The sequence below is a fragment of the Zeugodacus cucurbitae genome, chromosome 6 (assembly GCF_028554725.1).
Source record: "Zeugodacus cucurbitae isolate PBARC_wt_2022May chromosome 6, idZeuCucr1.2, whole genome shotgun sequence".
In the NCBI taxonomy this organism is placed as follows: domain Eukaryota; kingdom Metazoa; phylum Arthropoda; class Insecta; order Diptera; family Tephritidae; genus Zeugodacus; species Zeugodacus cucurbitae.
The window spans coordinates 6,007,129-6,027,392 of record NC_071671.1 but is presented as its reverse complement, the minus strand read 5'-3'; the positions used below and the strand labels follow the sequence as shown (position 1 = coordinate 6,027,392).

The 20,264-nt window shown below is 31.7% G+C and overlaps 1 protein-coding gene and 1 non-coding gene across 2 annotated transcripts; both read left to right on the top strand.

Moving 5' to 3' along the window:
• Positions 1–677: 677 nt before the first annotated feature.
• Positions 678–15,940, top strand: LOC105210246 (sprouty-related, EVH1 domain-containing protein 2). Its single transcript, XM_029039051.2, has 9 exons — positions 678–872; positions 2,654–3,336; positions 12,150–12,327; positions 12,549–12,717; positions 14,243–14,322; positions 14,388–14,463; positions 14,538–14,872; positions 14,981–15,399; positions 15,478–15,940. Exons 2-9 carry the CDS (start codon positions 3,317–3,319, stop codon positions 15,602–15,604), a joined length of 1,404 nt encoding a protein of 467 aa, XP_028894884.1. The 5' UTR covers positions 678–872; positions 2,654–3,316; the 3' UTR covers positions 15,605–15,940.
• On the top strand, positions 9,850–9,929 carry Trnal-uag (transfer RNA leucine (anticodon UAG)). Its single transcript has one exon. It is a non-coding gene; the product is annotated as a tRNA-Leu (tRNA).
• Positions 15,941–20,264: the final 4,324 nt, after the last annotated feature.

Here is a 20,264-nt window from a genome sequence, read left to right as displayed (position 1 = left end):
TTGAATTGACACCCGAAATGTCAAACAGGTAAAAGCGAAAATCGAGATAATGAAGGAAATGCGGAATAAAGCAAAACGTTAAACCAACAAACGCGATAATTCACAATGATTTTAGATTTCAGCAAAGTTTTGTGATTCTTAAAATAATGATTATTTAATTTTTTTTTTATTATTTGTAACAAATTGTTTGTAAATCATTATTTGATGTTTATGCATTTCATTTTCATTTTGAGTACTAATAAATGTATATATTTCGCTTTCAAGGCAAAAACAATTTTCATTGAGAAATACACATAACGGCACATGCGCATTGACAAAATATCTCAAGTTCAATGTGCGAATTAAGTTTAAAAAGAAATTCATTGAGAAAATGATTTAGAATGGGGTAGCCGTACTTATTTTGTTGATTTCATAAATTTCTATATTCAATATATTAAATATAAATACAGATATTAAATTTATTAAAAAAGTTGAAGTGAATCATTCTTTAAATCTTGAAATATTAGTTACAAAAAGCATATTTTGTTAATATTAAAGTTATTGCTATAACAATTACCTTTATACTGATAACGGTAATATTTTGTTGATATACGTGTTGATTTTCCGGAACCCTATTTGCAACCCTGTGTGGTTAGCAATCCAACAACTACAAAGGCAAGCAGATAAAACAACAACTGTCGAAGAAAATAGGAGCGACTGCGACGTACTGCGTTTAGGAGCAGAGTTGTCTCTTCAGACGGAACAGACGGATCCGCGTATCAGGCAAAGTGTTGGAGGCGAAAATGTTCACGCAATTTTTTATTAAGGAAAATTTTAATAAATAATGTTAAAATAAATTAGAAAACGTCGCTTTAATACACAATATTGATGAAGTGAGTGTAAAGTTTAAAATCGAAGTGGAAAATGAAGTTAAATGATTGAAAAATCTGCAAAAGCTGAAGAAAATTGGAAGAAGAAGAAGCTGTGGCAAAAGTGGAAAAGTTGGAAAAATTCATGGTGGTGTCTACTTTGCGAATGCCAATATATGTAGATATATAGAACAAGTGTACGTGTGCGTGTGCCTGTGACTGCGTGAAAATTTTCAGTGCTTCTCCAAAAACGACAGTTCGCATTATCCAATATACATATAGAGAAAAAATTCCGATACACGCTGAGGATTGTTGCAGGCGTCGCGCCCAGCAGCAATTGCGTTCGTTTTAATTCACATATCATAACATTAGGAAAAACATGGACAATGATAGTTTTGCAAAAATTCATAAGTGTAGTTCATTTAATCTATTACCATCATTAATTCTAATAAGAATAAGAAAATTAGCTTTTCTTTTCAAGAAAATTTGCAAACGTCCTCCAATTGGACAAAATGTAGAAAATTAAAATTTATGTTTGCAGGAGCCACATAATAGTTTTTGCAATAGTTTCATCCTTTTATATAGTTTTTGAAATAATAGAGTGGCATAAACATACATATGTAGCTTATTAGAAAAACTGAGGTACAATAAAATTAAAACCATTTCCCAAATATTACGTATCCTATAGGAAAAGTACAAGCTTTATTTCTAATAGCACATCGCAACGATATTTAAGTAGATGCTTTTGGAATATCGACTTAACCTTTTACAATGTTTCCAAAATTCAGATTTAGTGAAGAAATTGACTTTTCAGGATTTTCTAAAAAGTTAATAATCAAAAAATTTTGTCAAACATAAATTGTAAAGGATGAGGCAGAATTTGTATGTGTGCAAAGTCGTGCAGAAGTTTTTTGGTTAACGAAGGCTGTGGCAGCAGCGCAAGCAACACTTGCTCTCTCGTGTTCTGCGAAAACATGCGTAAAGTGAGAGACAGCAGAATAAAAAAACATTGTTCCTATGTGTACATAAATTTCATTGTGAAAAAACAAATGCGAAGTGGCGTAGAACACGAAAAATTGGAGCTGGATCAGTCAGAACACAAACAAATGAAGCAACAACAATATTCAAAGATACACAATAAAAATATACAAATATGTGCATAAGCATGTGTATAACGCTGCTGACAACTCCAGCAACAGCCGCCAAAGGAAAAGTAAAAGGTGCAACTCGAGAGCACAACATCAGTAGGAGCTATATAACCTACATCCACGAAGCAGCAGTAAAGATAGAAATAAGCGAAATCGCCCAAAAAATATGTCTTGTTGTTTTTGTTCCAATCTCTGCTGCTTTTTCGCTCCTGTTCATCTTCCTTTAACTGTGCTCCCCAAAGCATAACCAATTTATTTGTGCTACTGTTGATGGAGTTGTTGTTGATATTGTTCTTGTTGTCTGATGTTGCTGCAGTTTGCGTTGGTTTTCTTGTTGCTGGAGCAACATTTTATTGTTGTAGCTATCGGTAGTATCTGCCGATATTGCTGCTGTCTGACTGGTTTGAATATGTGTGTTGGTGTCGCCGGCGCAGAGCAATATGCCTGCCACTTCGCATTCTGCTTGTTTTTGCTATCGAAACTGTCGGATCATTTTTTGACTGTCATTTTTGGTCTTAACTACTTTTGCATCGCCCACAAATTTCGAGTCGCCACATATTTGCTCAGCAGAATATTTCAGAAATACTGTCAAAAAGAAATAACAAAAAATGTTCGCAGATAAAAATAATATTTAACATATCTTCATTCATTTTTTAGGTTGCAATGTATATATACTTATAAAAAAATTAGCCTCGACGCATTGATAAAAGAAAAGAAGAATTAATTGCATATGCTTGAAGTGATTGAGTGAGAAAGTGAAATATATTGGTAGTTGGTATACTAACGGTGATTGCAACAGCCAAATAGCAAACCAAGCGGACGTCGTCCAGAGTCTTCAACTTGTGAGTGCCAAAGGAAAATAAAAGTAATAAATCCGTGTACATATTATTGAAAAATTGTCATATAATAAAAAAAGAAAATAAAATAAAAACAACAAACCTCATATTAAGTGTAATTATCGTTTCAAAATACGTACAAGATCAAATCGTAAAAAGTAATTACTGGACAACATAGCGGCGCTTCGTTAGTCGGTGCGTGTCGGTCGGTCACTGGATCCATCGATCGGGCGATCGTTGGTCACTCACTGGTTCCTTCGCATATTCCTTCGTCTGATACATCACATCAATCAAAATTTTCGTCGTAACAAACTTACAAGTTACATGTATTTGTGTGTGCAGTGAAGGCGTTCGGTCGGTCCAGTCGGTTGGGTCCAGTCGGTCGGAAGTTTGTTCAGCTTTGAATGTCTTTATGCTTTAATCATGGTGAAATTGACCACCGACACAATACGCTACCACATTAGAACCTTTCTGATTACAAATCATGACAGAAGGACATGAAAGGTATGTAAAATATGTAAAAAAAATTATAAATTAATAATATTTGTTTTTATTGTATATAGTAAAGCCATTTATTCCGGAATTTACATATTTATTTGGTTGTAGGCAATATATTTGAAGTCTTACTAACCACCTATATCCGTGAAAGTAAGTTTGTGTGTTAGCATATAGACTATCAATTTCATTTTCATCTTACAAATACCGGAAGTGCGTCTTAAAATTATTTTTCTAAAAATATGTTTAGAAAATACATACTTGGGTATGTACTTATCGAAATGCAAACTCGACAATCTACATTTATTTTTATTTTATTGATGATCGTGTATTACGTGAAGCGCATCAAAATACACGAAATTGCATATTAGAACTAATTCTTGTATGGCAAAGCAATTGAATGTGTTAAATACGGTGGCGCTTGCACGATATGCAGCACATTCTAATGAGTCATATTCCCTTGAAGAAGTGCTGAAGTGTGCCATTAAAATTCATTACAATGAAATTGAAACCACTTCCGCTCTGTATATGTCGCGATCATTTTTTTTTATTTTTTATTTTTCAACAAATAACGAATTAAAATTCAGAAAAAAACACTTGAATAATCCATTTGACCGCTTGCTTGCGTTTATTCGTTGTTGTTTTGCACGATAATGAAATTGCGCACAAGTTTATGAAGCCATAAACACAACAGCATATAATCATGTTCCTTATAATACGCCACTTAATACAGAGCCGATGATTACGGCGGCAAGAGGAATATGGATGATGATGATCTTGCTGAAATGGCAGTTAATATTGAAATTGTTGAATGATAAGTGATCATATACTGTTAATAATGCTATCAAAGCAAAGAAGTTTTTGTCATAACGATTTGAAAATAGCTGTAACATGTAAAGCATGAATGAGCTTTTCCCTTTTCTCCACTGAATAATTTCAATTTTTTCTTATATTCTGTGACAACCATAAATTCACCATACTATAAATACAGCTGGCCGCTTCATTTCATAATCTATTGTGTTATTTAGTGCTCGTGTGCTTACCTACATACATATATTGAACAATAAATATATCCTATACCAAGGAAACTTTTTATATTTATTTGTTGTATTTGTCACAATATATAAGTATTATAGCATACACCCACTACAATTCTGAGGTTTTTTTTTGCAATCGTACGCGAAGCCAACCAACTCTGCAAACAATCAGACAGTCAATCAACTTGCCAAGTCATTCATTTCTTTTCACTTTTTGTTATCTTTTAGTGACATCATTTCGTTGCCGTCCATTTGCCTGCTTTTTCATTCAGTAAGAATATATTCCCTGGTCTCATGTAAACTTACCCCTTCTGTCTACATACTGCTACAATAATTTCGCGTATTGCATACACTCCAATATTTTATAGTTTGTTTAACAAATACTTTTCAACTTTTGCTATAAACGTTTCATTCATAATTTTACATATATTTTTACTTACATGCTTCGCCTATTTATACATAAAAAACATTGTGTGTTTGTTTTAATTTATTGACTCATTCATCGGCTGTGAGTTGTCGTTGAGGTCCACTACGCATTAATTTATCATTTACTGGAACATCAACAGCAGCATTTAATTTGTAAATTATATGGAAAGTAATACTCTTACCAGCAGAATGCGAGTTCATAAATAAATATATTGCAAGAACCATAGGTAGATTCTCGAACCGCAAGTTCAAAAAATTGTTACTGTTTTATGAAAAAAAATATTTATTTAAAAAACCATTATGAACTAAAGAGGTTTCAAACTATAATATCACAGAAATATTGTGAAAAGATATTATAATAGATAAACGAAAAGCATCTGTAAGGTAAGATCTTCGGGTCATGTCTTTCTGAAAATGTTCACATTTATCTAGGGTGAAGGCTTCAAAATGAGTCATACAGATAACATACAAAGTGCAGAAATCCAATTAGTTGTTGTTCCGTTATAAAGAATCTTCGGAGATACACCAAACTTATATCCTGAACCATTTGCCTGTTTGAACCGGCTAGCAGAAGTCAATTGCCATCGAAGTCATCTAACGGAAGGCCCAGAAAACGAGCTGTTTCAACGTGATCGTAACAAAGGAAAATTTGTGTTAGATGGGTTGGATTGATTGGGTATGCAGACGTGGTTACTCGGGGACTCTTTGCATGAAGGACTTATGTTGGGAGGAGTAGGATTTAATCTATTGCAGTATCCATAACGAGTTTCGCGATCTGAAAACCTGTGATGCGGTTCCGGATATTGTCCGGCCAAGGGCTGTCCTTTCGGCGATCTGAACCTGTTTGGATCGTTAAGTTATAAGTGTAGTTTAACATTATTTTTTTTTTTTGCGGAATATCTAAAAAGATCAGAACAAATTAGGGTTATACCTGAACCCATTTTTATAAAATCTTTTTATTTTTGATCGGAGTTCGAATTCTGGAGCTGTTAAGCTATAAGTCTAAACCCTTTGTAGTTTAACACAATTTTTTTGCGAAATACATATCTAAAAAAATCGAATATCGGATCCAGTCTGAAACAAATTAGGGTTATAGCTGAACCCATTTTTGTAAAACCTTTCCATTTTTTGTCAGTAATGACTATGATCATCCTAGACGAGACTTTAGAGTTCGCTAGAGCGTATACAGGTTGAGAAGATTAGAAATATGTTTAAACTATGGTCCCTAACCTTGCGTTCTAGAGCTAACACCATGTTCCATGAAGAAATTAGATACATAAAATATTTGTTTTCTGTCGGTCAACAATTTTCCATAAAAATTTCATACAAATTCCACTATCATTCAACATCGTTCGCTGAGTCGGCATTTCCATTGCTATTGTTGTATGTACGAATATATTTTTACAAGCACTCATCCACACGCGTACCTAACAAACACGCATATAAAACACTTTTACGTACACACATCAACCACTCCAAGGTACCTAAGTAGGTGTTCATTCATGATTATTGTAAAAGTTCATACGAAAATGCATACATGTCGGATACGCCGTGCTCGCTGAGTGGATCTCGGTAAATTCGTGCAGCAATCGGTAAATCGTCTGGGTGATGTTTTCTGTGGGTTTGTCTATGCGGGTGAGTGCGTGCAAAAATATATATATCTACATATCTACAACGGTATATGGGTGTGTAATGCGCCAAGCTATAAAAAGTAAGAGTTTTTAGCACAGAAACCTTCGCCTACCAAAGGCAAAAGTATTTACATACTCGTATATATGGTTGTACCTTTGAAAGTCTATACATATAAACAGCATAGAATTTTGTACTTTCATTCGTTCGTTGGCACGATGTGTGTTGTGTGATAATGCTTTTCGCTAACTTCAATGCCTCTCACTGTATTGTCTATTGGCCTAGGCAGCGTTCTATCACCCATCAACTTTCCATCACCCACTAACCGCCAACCACCACCTTTTAAGCGAACAATTTGTTTGCTGTTAGTGGAGTGAATGGAGCACTTCCTTCCACTCTGTATAGATGGCTTGCGAGAGTATTGGCTTTCAAAGTTTTGGAGTAAGTCAACGAAAATGTGTGCAAAACGAAAGTTGTGAAGAAGAGAGCGTGCGTTTGCAGGCAGCTGAGAGCGCGTGTGCTGCACAACTCGCAGCACGCATCGGTATTCTCCATTTGATTTCGGTTAAGGTAGGCTTGGATGCTACCATTGAAATTCTGTTTTGTTATTTAGAAAATTTGCAAAAATATTCAGTTTTTAAGTCTTGTACTCCTTATAAATTAGTTACGAATATTAAATTTATTTATTTTTTTTTTCCGTGTCAAACATTTAATCCTTTTCTTTTATTATTTATTCTCTCGTTTATATTTCGTTCTTCACAATTTGTTATATGCCTGTAAAATTGCATACTCAGCTAGCGCCTGGACATACATTTCCGAACTCGTACTGAAATATTCGTTCATTGTTGTATGTGTACAACAAGGTTACGCCACTAAGAACCCACTTCAACCGCATACCAAATCACGCAACATCGGCACTAGTTGCCAGCTTATTTTATAGGAATTTCATATTTTTGAAGGCTGCACCCCTTGAATGCAAGACTGGTGAGCCTTCAACTATTAGATTATCTTCTGCGAAAATTGTTTCAATAATTAAGCAATTATATCATATATTTGAGAGAATTGACATTAGTGGAGATATTTCAAAAGAAATCGTTCAATTTAAGTGAAGCTAAAATTTCGCCGAAGCATAAATTTGTCAATGATATATCGTAGAAGAAACTTTTAGAAACCAGCTAGCAAGGTAAAACTATGAGTTTGACATTTACGTTCTGTATCCTTTAGCAAATTAACAAGTATTTGAGGAAATTTATATCCAATACATAAGGTATTATCGGCTAACTCAGGATTCTTCGTACAGATCAGTGATGATAGTAGCTTCTATTGGCGATCGAATTCTAACGAACAATTCTCATACGACTGGTCATCTTGGTGATGTGATTTGACTCTGTTAGACAACTTTAGTGTGTTATTGGCTAGAAAGGCCTGGCTATGTAGAGTGGTGCAAAATTATACCGACAGGATGGTCCAATGAACGCATTTAGGGTGGGAAGATGCCCGAAATTCTGCTCAGTTAGAAGATTTGTAGATAAATGGTGGGACTCGTGAGTTCAGCGGATAGGTTAAACAATGTTAAGTCAGATCTTTTAGGTTTGGAACATGGATTTATAAGGAACAAGTTTTCTCAATCAAACAAATTTCAAGAAGTAACGTTGTGAAAGTTTTAATACCTTCTTATTTCTACCGGGACCGATAGTTTGTCCGTTCGAAGTATGAACATCGAGTTCTTAAACCTATATTTTTAATGCCGTTCCAATCTGACGATATTTTTTACTGTAACCATACACATTGTTCACATTTTTATTTATAAATTTGCACTATGACACACTTAACTAACACATACACACTACATACATATGAACCATGTCGTTCTTTGTATTCGTCATTATCATTCAATAAATAGTTCCATTCATAATAAAGGCAGGTAACCTAGATTCGTTTATTTGTCCTGTCTCGCTATACATTTTTATCAACAACTAATCTACTTGTCATTTTTCCTTCGCCTATCATTTTCCGTCCGTCCGGCCAACCACAAGAAACGCCTATAACATACAAGTATGTGCCACGATTTACATACGTAAATATATATTTTTTGTGTAGGTGTGTTCGTATGTATGTATGTCGAAAAGGCTGGGCCGCTGATAGTGGCACTTCATGTTACATTCATATTTATTTAACTTAGCTGGTTGGTTGGATCAGCGTTACAGTTGCTTGCTTGCTGGCTGGCTGGCTGACTGACAGAACAGACTGAATTGCCTGCCTTTTCCGCTGCCCACTAACGTTGCTACATTTGCAAACAAGCAGCCGGACGTGGTTGTTTGTAGATACTTGTGTATATAATATATATGATATATGTTGGTCCATGTGGAGGTAAATTCATTCACTCAATTCAAACAAAAACTATGTATGTATATTTAAAAAAGTGTTAACTCTTTCTAACAGCTCTAACTTTGTGGGAAGCATTCTACCAAGCACACCATTTCGCCCTCAATCATTATTATTGATTTTTATTAGAGCGAGATGCTGTTGTACTGGAAGATTGCTAGATCTCATTATCTGCAAAAATAGCACTATTTAATTAAGAAAAATGCAAATTAATATTGCTATTGATTAAAAAATAAAAAGTGTGTTAAAAATAGATTAAATTTTATGTGCCACTTCTCTACTCTTGTCCAAAGAATTACACGTGAAAGCGAGTACAAAAGTTAAATGAAGGCATACTAGCTTGCTACTTTATCATCAATTGGTTATGCCAGTTGATTTGATTTATACCAGTTGTTTGTTCGATGCGCTCCCTACAGGATTTAGCTGATGTGTCATATTGTCAAAATAAAAAAAAATGAACTGAACTATTTCAAAGAGAATGAAATGATAAATATAAGTAAATCAGGATATTGCCAGATGATTTATTTATTTTTTATTACAGAAAATTATGTTTTAGAATTTGAACATATTTTGGACATCAAAATTGTTCTCAAATCGTTATAAGAAACGGAAACTCTGCACAAACTACTTTATTTAACAATGTTATTTGCAAAACTTATTGTTCTAACTTCATTTATATTAATTAAAAATTTAAAATAATTTTATTTGTAACTAATTTAAGTATAGAAAATAACATAATAACATTAAAATGCGTACAATATTATTACCTTATCTCACACACTCATCAAAAGTACCCCCACCACCCGCTTTCTCTGATGTGTATCATTCATTCATTTGTTCTATCGCATATCGTGAATGAATTTCCCCGGTAGCAGCTTTACAGCAGGCTGTCATTCACAATAGCATGGCGTATATGCATGCGTTTGTAGCGAGTGACCTTCGTGCTCACATACGCCGAACGGCATGTGTGTTTGTGTGCGTGTAAAGTTCTCAATGTGGGGGTAGTGCAAGCTTAAAAGCGGCATTGGACAAAGAACTCGTACAAGGCAGCGTGGCCGAGCGGTCTAAGGCGCTGGTTTTAGGCACCAGTCCGAAAGGGCGTGGGTTCGAATCCCACCGCTGTCAGGAAGTTTTTTTGTTTTATTTTTTTTAGATGGAATTGTTATTATTTTATTTTAATTTGTTGTATTATAAATAATAAAAGTTAGATTAATGTTTATTTTTAAAAACACAGCAGCAGCAAGTACTGTCGAAAATAGTTCTATTGCTATAAATTTGTATTTCTTTGCTTATGATTACTTTTGTGACTTTTTATATTTAATCTAATATATTTCTGCATATTTTCAAGTACATACTAAATCATAAATATTTTGTGTATAATGGTATTATTTCCTTTGTAAATGCATTAAACAATTTTTTCATTCATATAAATTCCCATTGATAGTTTCTCATTCCCAAAGTTCATATATTTTGTATATCGACTCAGTATATGACCATGAAGTTCTGATGAGCTCAGCAACGCCAAGCGATGGCTAGCCCATTCTGAAAATGTTTCTATATACTTACATTCATACATATTCACATAGTTAATCATTGAGCAATACCTTTACTGTGCCTGTTCGCTTGGCATTGACAGCATTATCAGGGACATTGCCTAGGTACACGCCTTCCACTTTCTATAGCTATGGCTGTGTATGTTTTGTATATGCAATACATTGCGTGCTTATTTATCTAAATATGTGTATATGTACAATGTAAAACAAACACTTTTATACAAAAAATATCAGAATGAAGTATCGTTGGTTCGTTCTTGGAGGGGGAGCTCGTATAAATGCATTACAAACAATAAAGTAAATATTTTCTTTTTATTTATAATTCTGCTAGAATTATGCACGTATAAAAATAAACTAGTATTTTATCGCTTTTTTCGCACACTTCGTATGAATCTCATAAGTCTTGTTGTGAATATTACTTTTAATAGATTTCAATTAATTTTTAACATTAAGTGTTTATTAAGTTGAAAATTGGAGTTTCATGGACGTAAGCTTAGATTGCAAAGTATTTACTTAAAAATAATTAAATTTAAAGAAATGTAGTTTTGTGGGAAAAAATAATTATTCAATTTCATACGAAATCGTTGACAATTCGTTCTTTTTATAAGTTCAAATTAAAATTAACAGCATAATTTATTATTATCGGCAACATTCAACCGACAAGTGAGGGTTCTCTATATCAAAGTTTACATTCTTTTTTTTTATTTTTTTTGTATTGTATAAAAATAAAAAATAAATATTGAAAAATAAATGCATATATTCGTTTGAGAAAAATATGTAGCCACACATAACCTCAACAACTTCTTGTCGCATACATATTTTTTTTCAAGTAATCTGCATTGGTATACAGGTTTCCCCCTAAACATACTGTAACTCCATTCATAATCACCGACTGCAAAAACTCCACATTTCATTGAGAGAATATGGCCACATTGTCAACATTGAAGTAACATTGAAACAATGTTATAAGAAACCTTGAAGCGACAAAAGCGAAATTACTAAAATAATGGCAAAGAAAGACTTGCGAGCGTCGAGCTAACCAAATAAAATTTTTTCTCTATACAGTCATATATGAAAACTCCATTCATAAAGTTAGTTATAGCAAATTTAATGTATTACTTTTTTGTTGCTGCGCAATACCGCACTTCTGTGCTCTCTACACCACATTCAAGAGTATGCAGTAACCGTGTGAGTATGCAGGGTTTCACAGTTTTGGGAGTTTTGAAGTTGCGCATCAATGTGAATCGAGTTTGTGCAGGACGCACACGAAAGCGACAGGAAGTCGCATAGACATCAATACACACACACACACAAACAATTTGCCACTTCAGCGCAAACTCCACAACTCCAAAAAATAAACAACAACAAGTGTAGCTAATAATTTTGCCAAGAACATGTTTGAGTGTGGCGCTACCACCTGTTCCTTCGTTTTGGCTGCACACCTTTTGCACTGTACTCTCGGTTCTCATGTTTGCAAAGTATTTCGTGTTGCCAATGGTAGGAAGGACATTGTTGCAATAAAAAAAGTCCTGCTGTTTGCATTTGTTGAAGGTTGTCTATAATTTCTGTTTTTTTGCTACGCAACGATGTTTTTTTTAACAGCTGCTGCGTCGTTAATGCTCTTCAAAATTAGTTATTTCAGAGCTCTATTGACAAGTTTTTTTAATATTATATTTTTAGTATATCAAAATGATTATAATCTGCTATCGATTAATCGATATTTTATTGCAATACATAATATATAAATAAATAATTAATTTTAAACTGTATTTTCTTCCTTGTACCATTGCAGCGACTTCTTAGTTACAGTACGCGCACAGGTTATGACCAGAGACGAAAGCACCGAGGGTTGGTTACCACTCGCCGGGGGTGGTTTAGCAAATGTTTCAATACGCAGACGTGCTAGACTATCCCCTGGCGCTGCTGGACATGAATATATCATTTACGGCCAAAGAATCTCTGATCAAAGTGTAAGTATTTAATATAGAATATATAATTTTACATAAATCAGAACTTTTAGAAAAAATTATTAACAAAATGAATTATTAAGTAATTAAATTCTAAAATGTTTGAAATAAGTAATTTGAAGTCAGATTTTGTATAGCTAAAGCATTGTTTTGTAAGCTATAACTTCCTCAAAACCAATTTTAATTAAGTAAATTCATTATTTCCACATATGCTCACATTTTAGGTAATTTTAAGCTGTGTCATCAATCGTGAACTGAAGTATTACAAAGTTATGCCAACATTTCATCATTGGCGTGCTGGTAAACAACGCAATGGTCTCACTTTTCAAACGGCTGCCGATGCGCGCGCCTTCGACAAAGGCATATTGAACGCCTACAATGATTTAATTGATGGTAATTATCACTCGCTCGCGCAATGCAATTGTAATTGTAATTGTTAGCGACAAACAACAACAAAATCATCAACAATTATAACAACAACAAATATATATACTATGTGTACTGTGTTGTTTGCAATGCTTGCAATTTCTTTGTTTAATTGTGTATATACGTATGTGCGCAATTTCGTTTATATTTTGCTTCTTTTTGTTTTTTCCTCTATTACATTTGTTTTGTTAATGCTTGATTTCCGCAATTTAACATTATTAACAAATTTCCTTTGACATATTTGTATACAACCATACGAGTATGTGACGTCGTTTAGAAATTTCTTGTACTTAATATTTTAAATTATCTGCATTAAGTCTAAAAATACATTTATATAATATTTATATGTGTTTATTTTAAGAAATCACTTATTTCTTCATATTCTAATATATTAGAAATAATATAAAAATTACAACTTACATAAAATATATAAAAAATAAAAGTCTCTGCATGCTTAAATATTATGTATATTATATTTTTAAAATAACGTTATTATAAGGCACATAGCTTTAACCTCAAAATATTTATTTATATTTATTACATAGCTTTAACCTCAAAATATACAATAATAATTTTTGTAATAAAATATTTATGATATATTCTATATGTGACTTGTATTTATAATACATATATCATTTAATGTACTCTGTAACATCCTTTTAGTGAATATTTAAAATGCTTGATTGTCAATTTTTTTAAATAAAAAAAATATATGTTTATGCGCATGTTTTCATATCAAAAATTCTATTCATTTAAAAAATCACAATTTTCAAAATTATTTTATTTTATTTTTATACAAATAATGTTTTTTTTTTTAATTCACTTTTGCTTACTACATTTTGTATGATTTTTTACTGCTTTTTCTCTCTCTCTCTTTCTTGATCTGCTTCAAAAAAAAAATAAAATAATTGGAATATCTCATACATTTATGCCAAATAATTCAAATCAAAAATCAACACAATGTTGTCCAATTCGCCAAATTCAAACTTCACAACAATAATGCTTTACGAAATTAAAAAAAAAACAATCATCCTTAATAACTTCATGCTTGGTAAGTTCACCTTAGTATAAAAAAGCATAAGGTATTGAATTTGTAGTTTTTGGCCTACCGTAATAAATAGTGTTGTGTCCCAAAAAAATTAAAAAACAAAAATCTGTGTGTTTTCATATAAAAATAATTATTTTAAATAGTATGTTAGTAAATTTACGCCGTGTCCCATATTACACTTCATTGTAGTGATTTTGTTTAATTTCTCGCTCAATATATTTTTTTTAATTTTTTTATTTGTCCTTTTTTTGTCCAATATGTTTTTTTTATTTTTTTCTCTTATATTTAGCTTTGCAGTAAATCAATAAATAATGCCTACAATATTTTTCTTTGCATTAGTTGGTAAATGAATTTTGTTATAACGGTAATTCATAGCATTTTTTGTTTTTTGTTTACCAAACATTATACATTTATTACAAATATTTCTCTCTTTCTATGTTTTAGGCCTGGCCAAATCTAATCCATCAATAATATGTCCGCCACTTACAAAATATGACTCAGTTGGTGAAGACGACGTTTTTATGGTGTGTATGCAACTCTTATGAAATATATAAAAAATCATTAAAACTGTTTATATATTTTTCTATAGACCCTTGATCTACCTATAGAAGCCGAGTGCATACACAAGTCACATTCAAGTCCCGAAGGCAGCGAAAAAAGTCACAGTACGTTTAAAGTATTCTAAAATGTCTATAGTTTACTAAAATTTAAAAAAAAATTTTACATTCTCATTTAACAGAAAGTATTAGTGTCGATCGCGGTGAACGCATTAGCAACAAAAGCGATTTTGATCGTTCTTCGGATGGTACTGTCACTCAACATCCCAAGGCCACCATTCACTACATATCGAACGAGAAATCATGCAGCCTGCAAGCGCCACCACCACCACCCTCGCTGGCTGCTATAAGCGCGGTTAGCAACAGCAACAACAGCAACGTTAGCACAAACGTAAGCGCAGCCATTGTATCGCCCCCAATCACCACCGTCTCGTCGAGCCAACTTGAAGCGCCACCACCAACGCTGCCCACAGCCATTGTGACTAGCGAGAATTACTCCTATGTTCAACTAACAGCGGTAATGAAATTTGTTTGTGTGTTTGCAGTCTAATTAATGTTAAATTTTTTTCAATATCTTTCATCTCTTTTCTTTGTGTTGCATTATTCATTGATTTTCGACCAACAGGTGCATGATTACAATTATCCGGTTGTCGAACAGCCAGCTGTCGCGCAAGTATTGAACGCACGTCGTGAGTCGATCAGCGCATTGAAGAAACGTAATGCTTTGGAAGCTGCACAAGCTTTGGCCGCTGCTCAATCGTCACCGATCACCGCCGGTATGATACTCAAAGATCCTACGAGTAATGTGGACATCATTAAGAAGAGTCAACGCGCACGTTGTCGTTACTGTCATGAACTCTACAATGACGAATTCAATCGAAAGGGTGCCTGTGAATTTGCGCCCGATCGCTTTCGTTCGGCATTAGAGTATATTTCGGGTATGGGTTGTGCGCGTTGTATGCTGTATCATTGTATGAGCGATGCCGAGGGCGAAACGCCACAACATCCATGTCAGTGCGTCAATGAAGCTGGTTGCACTAAGCGGTAAGTAACAGAAGTTTTGTTATATGAAATAATAAACAAATTAATTTTAATAAATTTTAATAAATGCTTTTCGTGCAGTTGGCTCGGCTTGACATTGCTATCATTGCTCGTACCCTGCCTTTGGTGTTATCCGCCGCTGCGCGCCTGCCATTGGCTGGGAGTATCATGCGGCGTGTGCGGCGGTCGACATAAACCACAAGTCTGACATTTGGAGGGACGATTGCAAAAACAATTCGACAAAGGCTATGTTTACGGTTATGAGGATGTTATGAATTCAAATAGTTATGATTACGATGGAAATGGCATTGGCGATTTGGATGATCACTACGATAGCTACAATTACAGTTACAACTATTGCAACTATAAAAAATATAATTACAATAATTATAGTTACAATTACAATACAACCTACAACCAATATAAACAAAAACAGAAACAGCAACAAAAACAAAAACAACATAAAGTACAACAACAACAACCACAAAAGCAACAACAGTCGAGCGGTGGCGGCACTTTAACACGACAATTCGAGCAATGGCATCTCAGCGATGACGCCATCATAGCTAAGGAACAGGAAAAAATCAACAAGCAGCGATTGAAACAACAACAGAAGGAAAAGAAGCGGAAACTTAAACAACAACAACAACAACTCCAAACGCCAATACATTATGCGCTGCAACAGGCACGACCTGTAGCACAACAGAACGACTATGGGCGTTTGCTTTTCTAATTTAATCAGCTTCATTGGTTGTTGTGAGACCAATTTTATTTTGGCACATCATCAATATCAATATTTGTTGTAACAATATGCATTTTTTAAAGTTTTCACTAATATTTTTCATATAAATTGTTCAAATTGATTTTTTTATGCACAAAACCGCGTTTGCCATACACAATTTTGTTTATATGTGCATAACTATTATTAATTTGTGAGGCCATATCTAATACATTCTAGTATTTTTTTAACCATATGCTTAGCAAGCTAATAATTCATACAAAAGCCGATAAGTTCAAAACTTATATACACTACTTAAGAACAGCCTACACTGTCTTTTCGCATAAATCTATTTTTTTATATGCGTTGTTTAATCATTTTAAGTGATATATATTTATATTAGCATAAAAAACTGAATTTTATGTACAGTTTCTAAATTTATGTTAAGATGTTTTATTTTTAAGCGTGTAACGTGAAAACTAATTTTAAGTTGTAAATAGCTAACTAACGGTAAATATTGTTTTATATTTTTGTGCTTTTTTATTTTAAATTTTTAACATGGAAAATACCATTTTCTATAACTCTCATTGGCTATAGCTGCTTCGTATAGTGTTTATTTTAATTTATTTTTTAAATTTATACAAATGTGCCACTTATAATTGTTTTGCGCTAATATATTAAGTTTATGTTTACTAAAGTTTCCTTGTGAGCAGCGCGCACAGTATTACTAAAGCGAATATTCAAATGAAATAGTACAAGTAAAAAATAAAGTTAAATAAACGGCGTTAACGCATAAAATGAGCTATAAAGCCATTGAAAAATTTTAAAAGCGCGTTTTGAAAAATGAGTATTGAAAATTTCTTAAAAACGCGTTTTGAAAATGAATATTGAAAATTCCTAAACCATTAAAAATTGCGTGAATACAATTTTCGAAAATGAAGAATAGCTTGAAAGAAGGATTTAAATTGAAACAAAAAACTTAAGGGAGCAGTTAATGTGACATAAAATGTACAAAAAATTAGTATGCTTTGTTTTGTTAGTGCATTTTTACTTTAATGATAAAAATGTTAATATCAATATATATATTTTTTAAATAAATTTTTAAAATATTAAATATTTTTATTTTTTTAATTAAATATTGAATATATTAATTTTTTACTAAATAATATTTATTATTTTTTCAAACTAAATATTGAATATAATTTTTTTTTATTAAAAAAAATTAAATTTTTATTTATTTTATTGAAATTAAAAAAAAAAACAATATATTCTTTTAATATTTAATGTATTTTTTTTCCAACTAAATATTAAATATATTTATTTTGTTTTATACATTAATTGTACAAATATGTTTTATTTTTATTACTTTGAAATTTGGCGTTAATACTTATTACATTATTATTAATTTTTTAAATAAAATAATTATACTCTTCCAAAAAAATATTATTTTAGAATTGAACATATTGCCAATTTGTTAGCTAACACACACAATTCAACTAAATTAAACTGTTTCCTACTGTTTGTAAATTTTCGAATTTTCACTATAAATAGCTGGCCACAAATTGACAATGTGTTCTGCTCTAAAATAAATAATTAGTAATTAACTATGTGACAACAATATACAGTCGGTGGAAATTTTAATTTCCAAACGGCTGTTTGTGAAAAAAAAAACAAAATTAAACACAAAAATAGTAAAGTCAGCGCTACTATTTTACAAAATAAATTATGAGAAATTCTGCGTACAAAAATATTATATTGGATAATGAAGTGAAGCAAAAAAAATAATTCACAAAAATGAGTTGAAAGCATGTCGCTCACTGAAACATGCAACAAATACATTGAAAAAGTTGTAAAACACTTACAAAACAAATATTGGAAATAAAAAGTAGAAAAACTACATAAAATTCCATTATTAAATTTAATGTGTATAACAAAAAATATGAAAAATAATAATAATTGTTTAGTATTTTGCGCATATTTGCAATGTACGCAAAGCTTTTTTCGTACAACTACTAAGAAACGTAACGCATATTTTGTCAGCGTTTAGTTATATTAATACAACTTTAAAGAAAATTCAATAACCAAATAAAAAAATTGTAATTATTTAATTTTTGTGTAAAAGAATAATTTTGACTCTTCTTAGGGCTCATGAAGACTCAAAATTTTTTCTTTTGTTAATTTAAAAACGACACACACAACCAGAAAATTTGTTTAATAGCAAAGAATTATAAAATAAAAATATTTTTTTTTCGTTTAATCATTTAAATAATATGCATAAATATTTTTCGATAAATTGTAACTTTAAATTAATTAATTAAAAGAAAAATCAAGTAAGAAACGGTAAAATATGCGTTACATTTGCTTTGGGGTTAGTTAAAAGCGGCGCGACAATTGCATAGACGCGTAACAAAGTAAAAATAAAAAAAGAACAGTTAAAGCCTGCAGTCAAATGAAAAATTGTGAAAATTAACATTTGCCTTTGTGGCTTTGCTTTTAAGTGTTTATTCAAAATATAAATATAAAAACTCATATTTCTATATTAATAAGTAAATGTTGAAAAACATGTATGTAAGTGGTAAAATATGCAGCTACTATATTAAATAATACTACTATTGTATACCTACTTATTGTATGTAAAATTACTAAAAGGAAAACTGGTAAAAGTACATTGGGTAACCAACTGCATGCGTGTATTGAAAAAAGTACGGAGTGGCAGTCAGAGAACGGAAATTGTATCCAAAAAAACTCAAGAAATTATTAAAAATTTAATTAGAAGTCATCAAAATGTATTGTATGTGCAAGCATTGTAAAACTTTTATTTCATATGAACTTTTCTAACTTTTGTTTTGTGGTAAAACAAAGAATAAAAAAATACAAATCAAAACCATTTATTATGCTACTAAATAATAATTCTGATTATTACTTAAAATTACTGTGTTTATTATTATTATTGTTGTATTTAAGTAAATATAATGAATATATGCATAAAACGTGTCTAAAATAATAATAAAGAAGAAATATTTAAAATATGCAATGAAATGTGCATGAATTAACATAGATGTGGCAACATTTTGAATGCAGGGCCGCTAACGGCACAGACGGCATGTAATATTAAATGCAATTAAGCAAATAAAAACTAATATAAAAATGAGGTTGTGCAACATAGCAACAAATGCAGCATATTTAAGCAAGAAATTTAAATAAAATATATTGTAACGTGTTACTAATGTAAAATAAAACAGGCTTATACAAGATAGATTGGTACTACATTCTTCGAAAAAACAACAATACTGCTTTATACAATACCGGTCTACGCAATGCAAAAACGCAGCAGCAATGTAGTATGAATAAAGGGACTGCTAGTTGTGGAAGAAAACCGGTTCCCAGTTTTATAAAGGCCCCCATTTAACTTTTAAAGGCGGTTTAAGCGAATTCGTTGTTCTACAAAATATTGTAAATGTCACATTTTCACGTATTACCTTGAAAAAGGTTCAAAAATAAAGCCAAATTTGTAGCACAGACCAGTTCATCGCCCAATTCAGGTATAAAATACTAATAACGTATTGAAAAACACACACACATTGTTAAAAGTAAATTAATTTTTATTTGCCTTAATTATTAAATGTTATTAATATTTACAATGATATCATATTTTTAATGTTGAGCTATAATGGAAATTCTAATATTTGTTATAATATTTTTTTTGTTGATAACGTATGCCTAAATACAAATGTTTGCGTGAAAATATTTTTTACGCATACTCCTTTTCACTATTGATTAGTATAACTATTAACTATTAACACTTGTTACATAATTCTTATTGAAATGTTTACAATTATTTATGTGAAAATTTTTAATATGTAAAATTTAAAAGAAAAAAACCTGAAGCAGTTAGTAAAATATCAGGAATGTGTAATAAACAGCTGAAATGGAAGTCTCACTACAAGCACTAGAGTTATATTGATGAACATCTATATATTGGTACACATAACTTCGACAAGAAGAGAAGACATTCCAACTTCTTGAAAGAATCCGCGGAATTAAATGTTTTTATTAAGTGTGTAAACTGTATTAATTACAATAATGGCAAACAATTCCTTATTAAATTATGCAAACACACAGAAATAAATAATTGAAATGGTGGAAAATC

Excerpts from the sequence above, each read along its gene's own strand:
- LOC105210246 (XM_029039051.2), top strand. The coding sequence starts at position 3,317 with ATGACAGAAGGACATGAAAG. Across the intron at positions 12,718-14,242 it reads CTACAATGATTTAATTGATG|GCCTGGCCAAATCTAATCCA; the intron begins GTAATTATCACT and ends TCTATGTTTTAG. Across the intron at positions 14,464-14,537 it reads AGGCAGCGAAAAAAGTCACA|AAAGTATTAGTGTCGATCGC; the intron begins GTACGTTTAAAG and ends CTCATTTAACAG.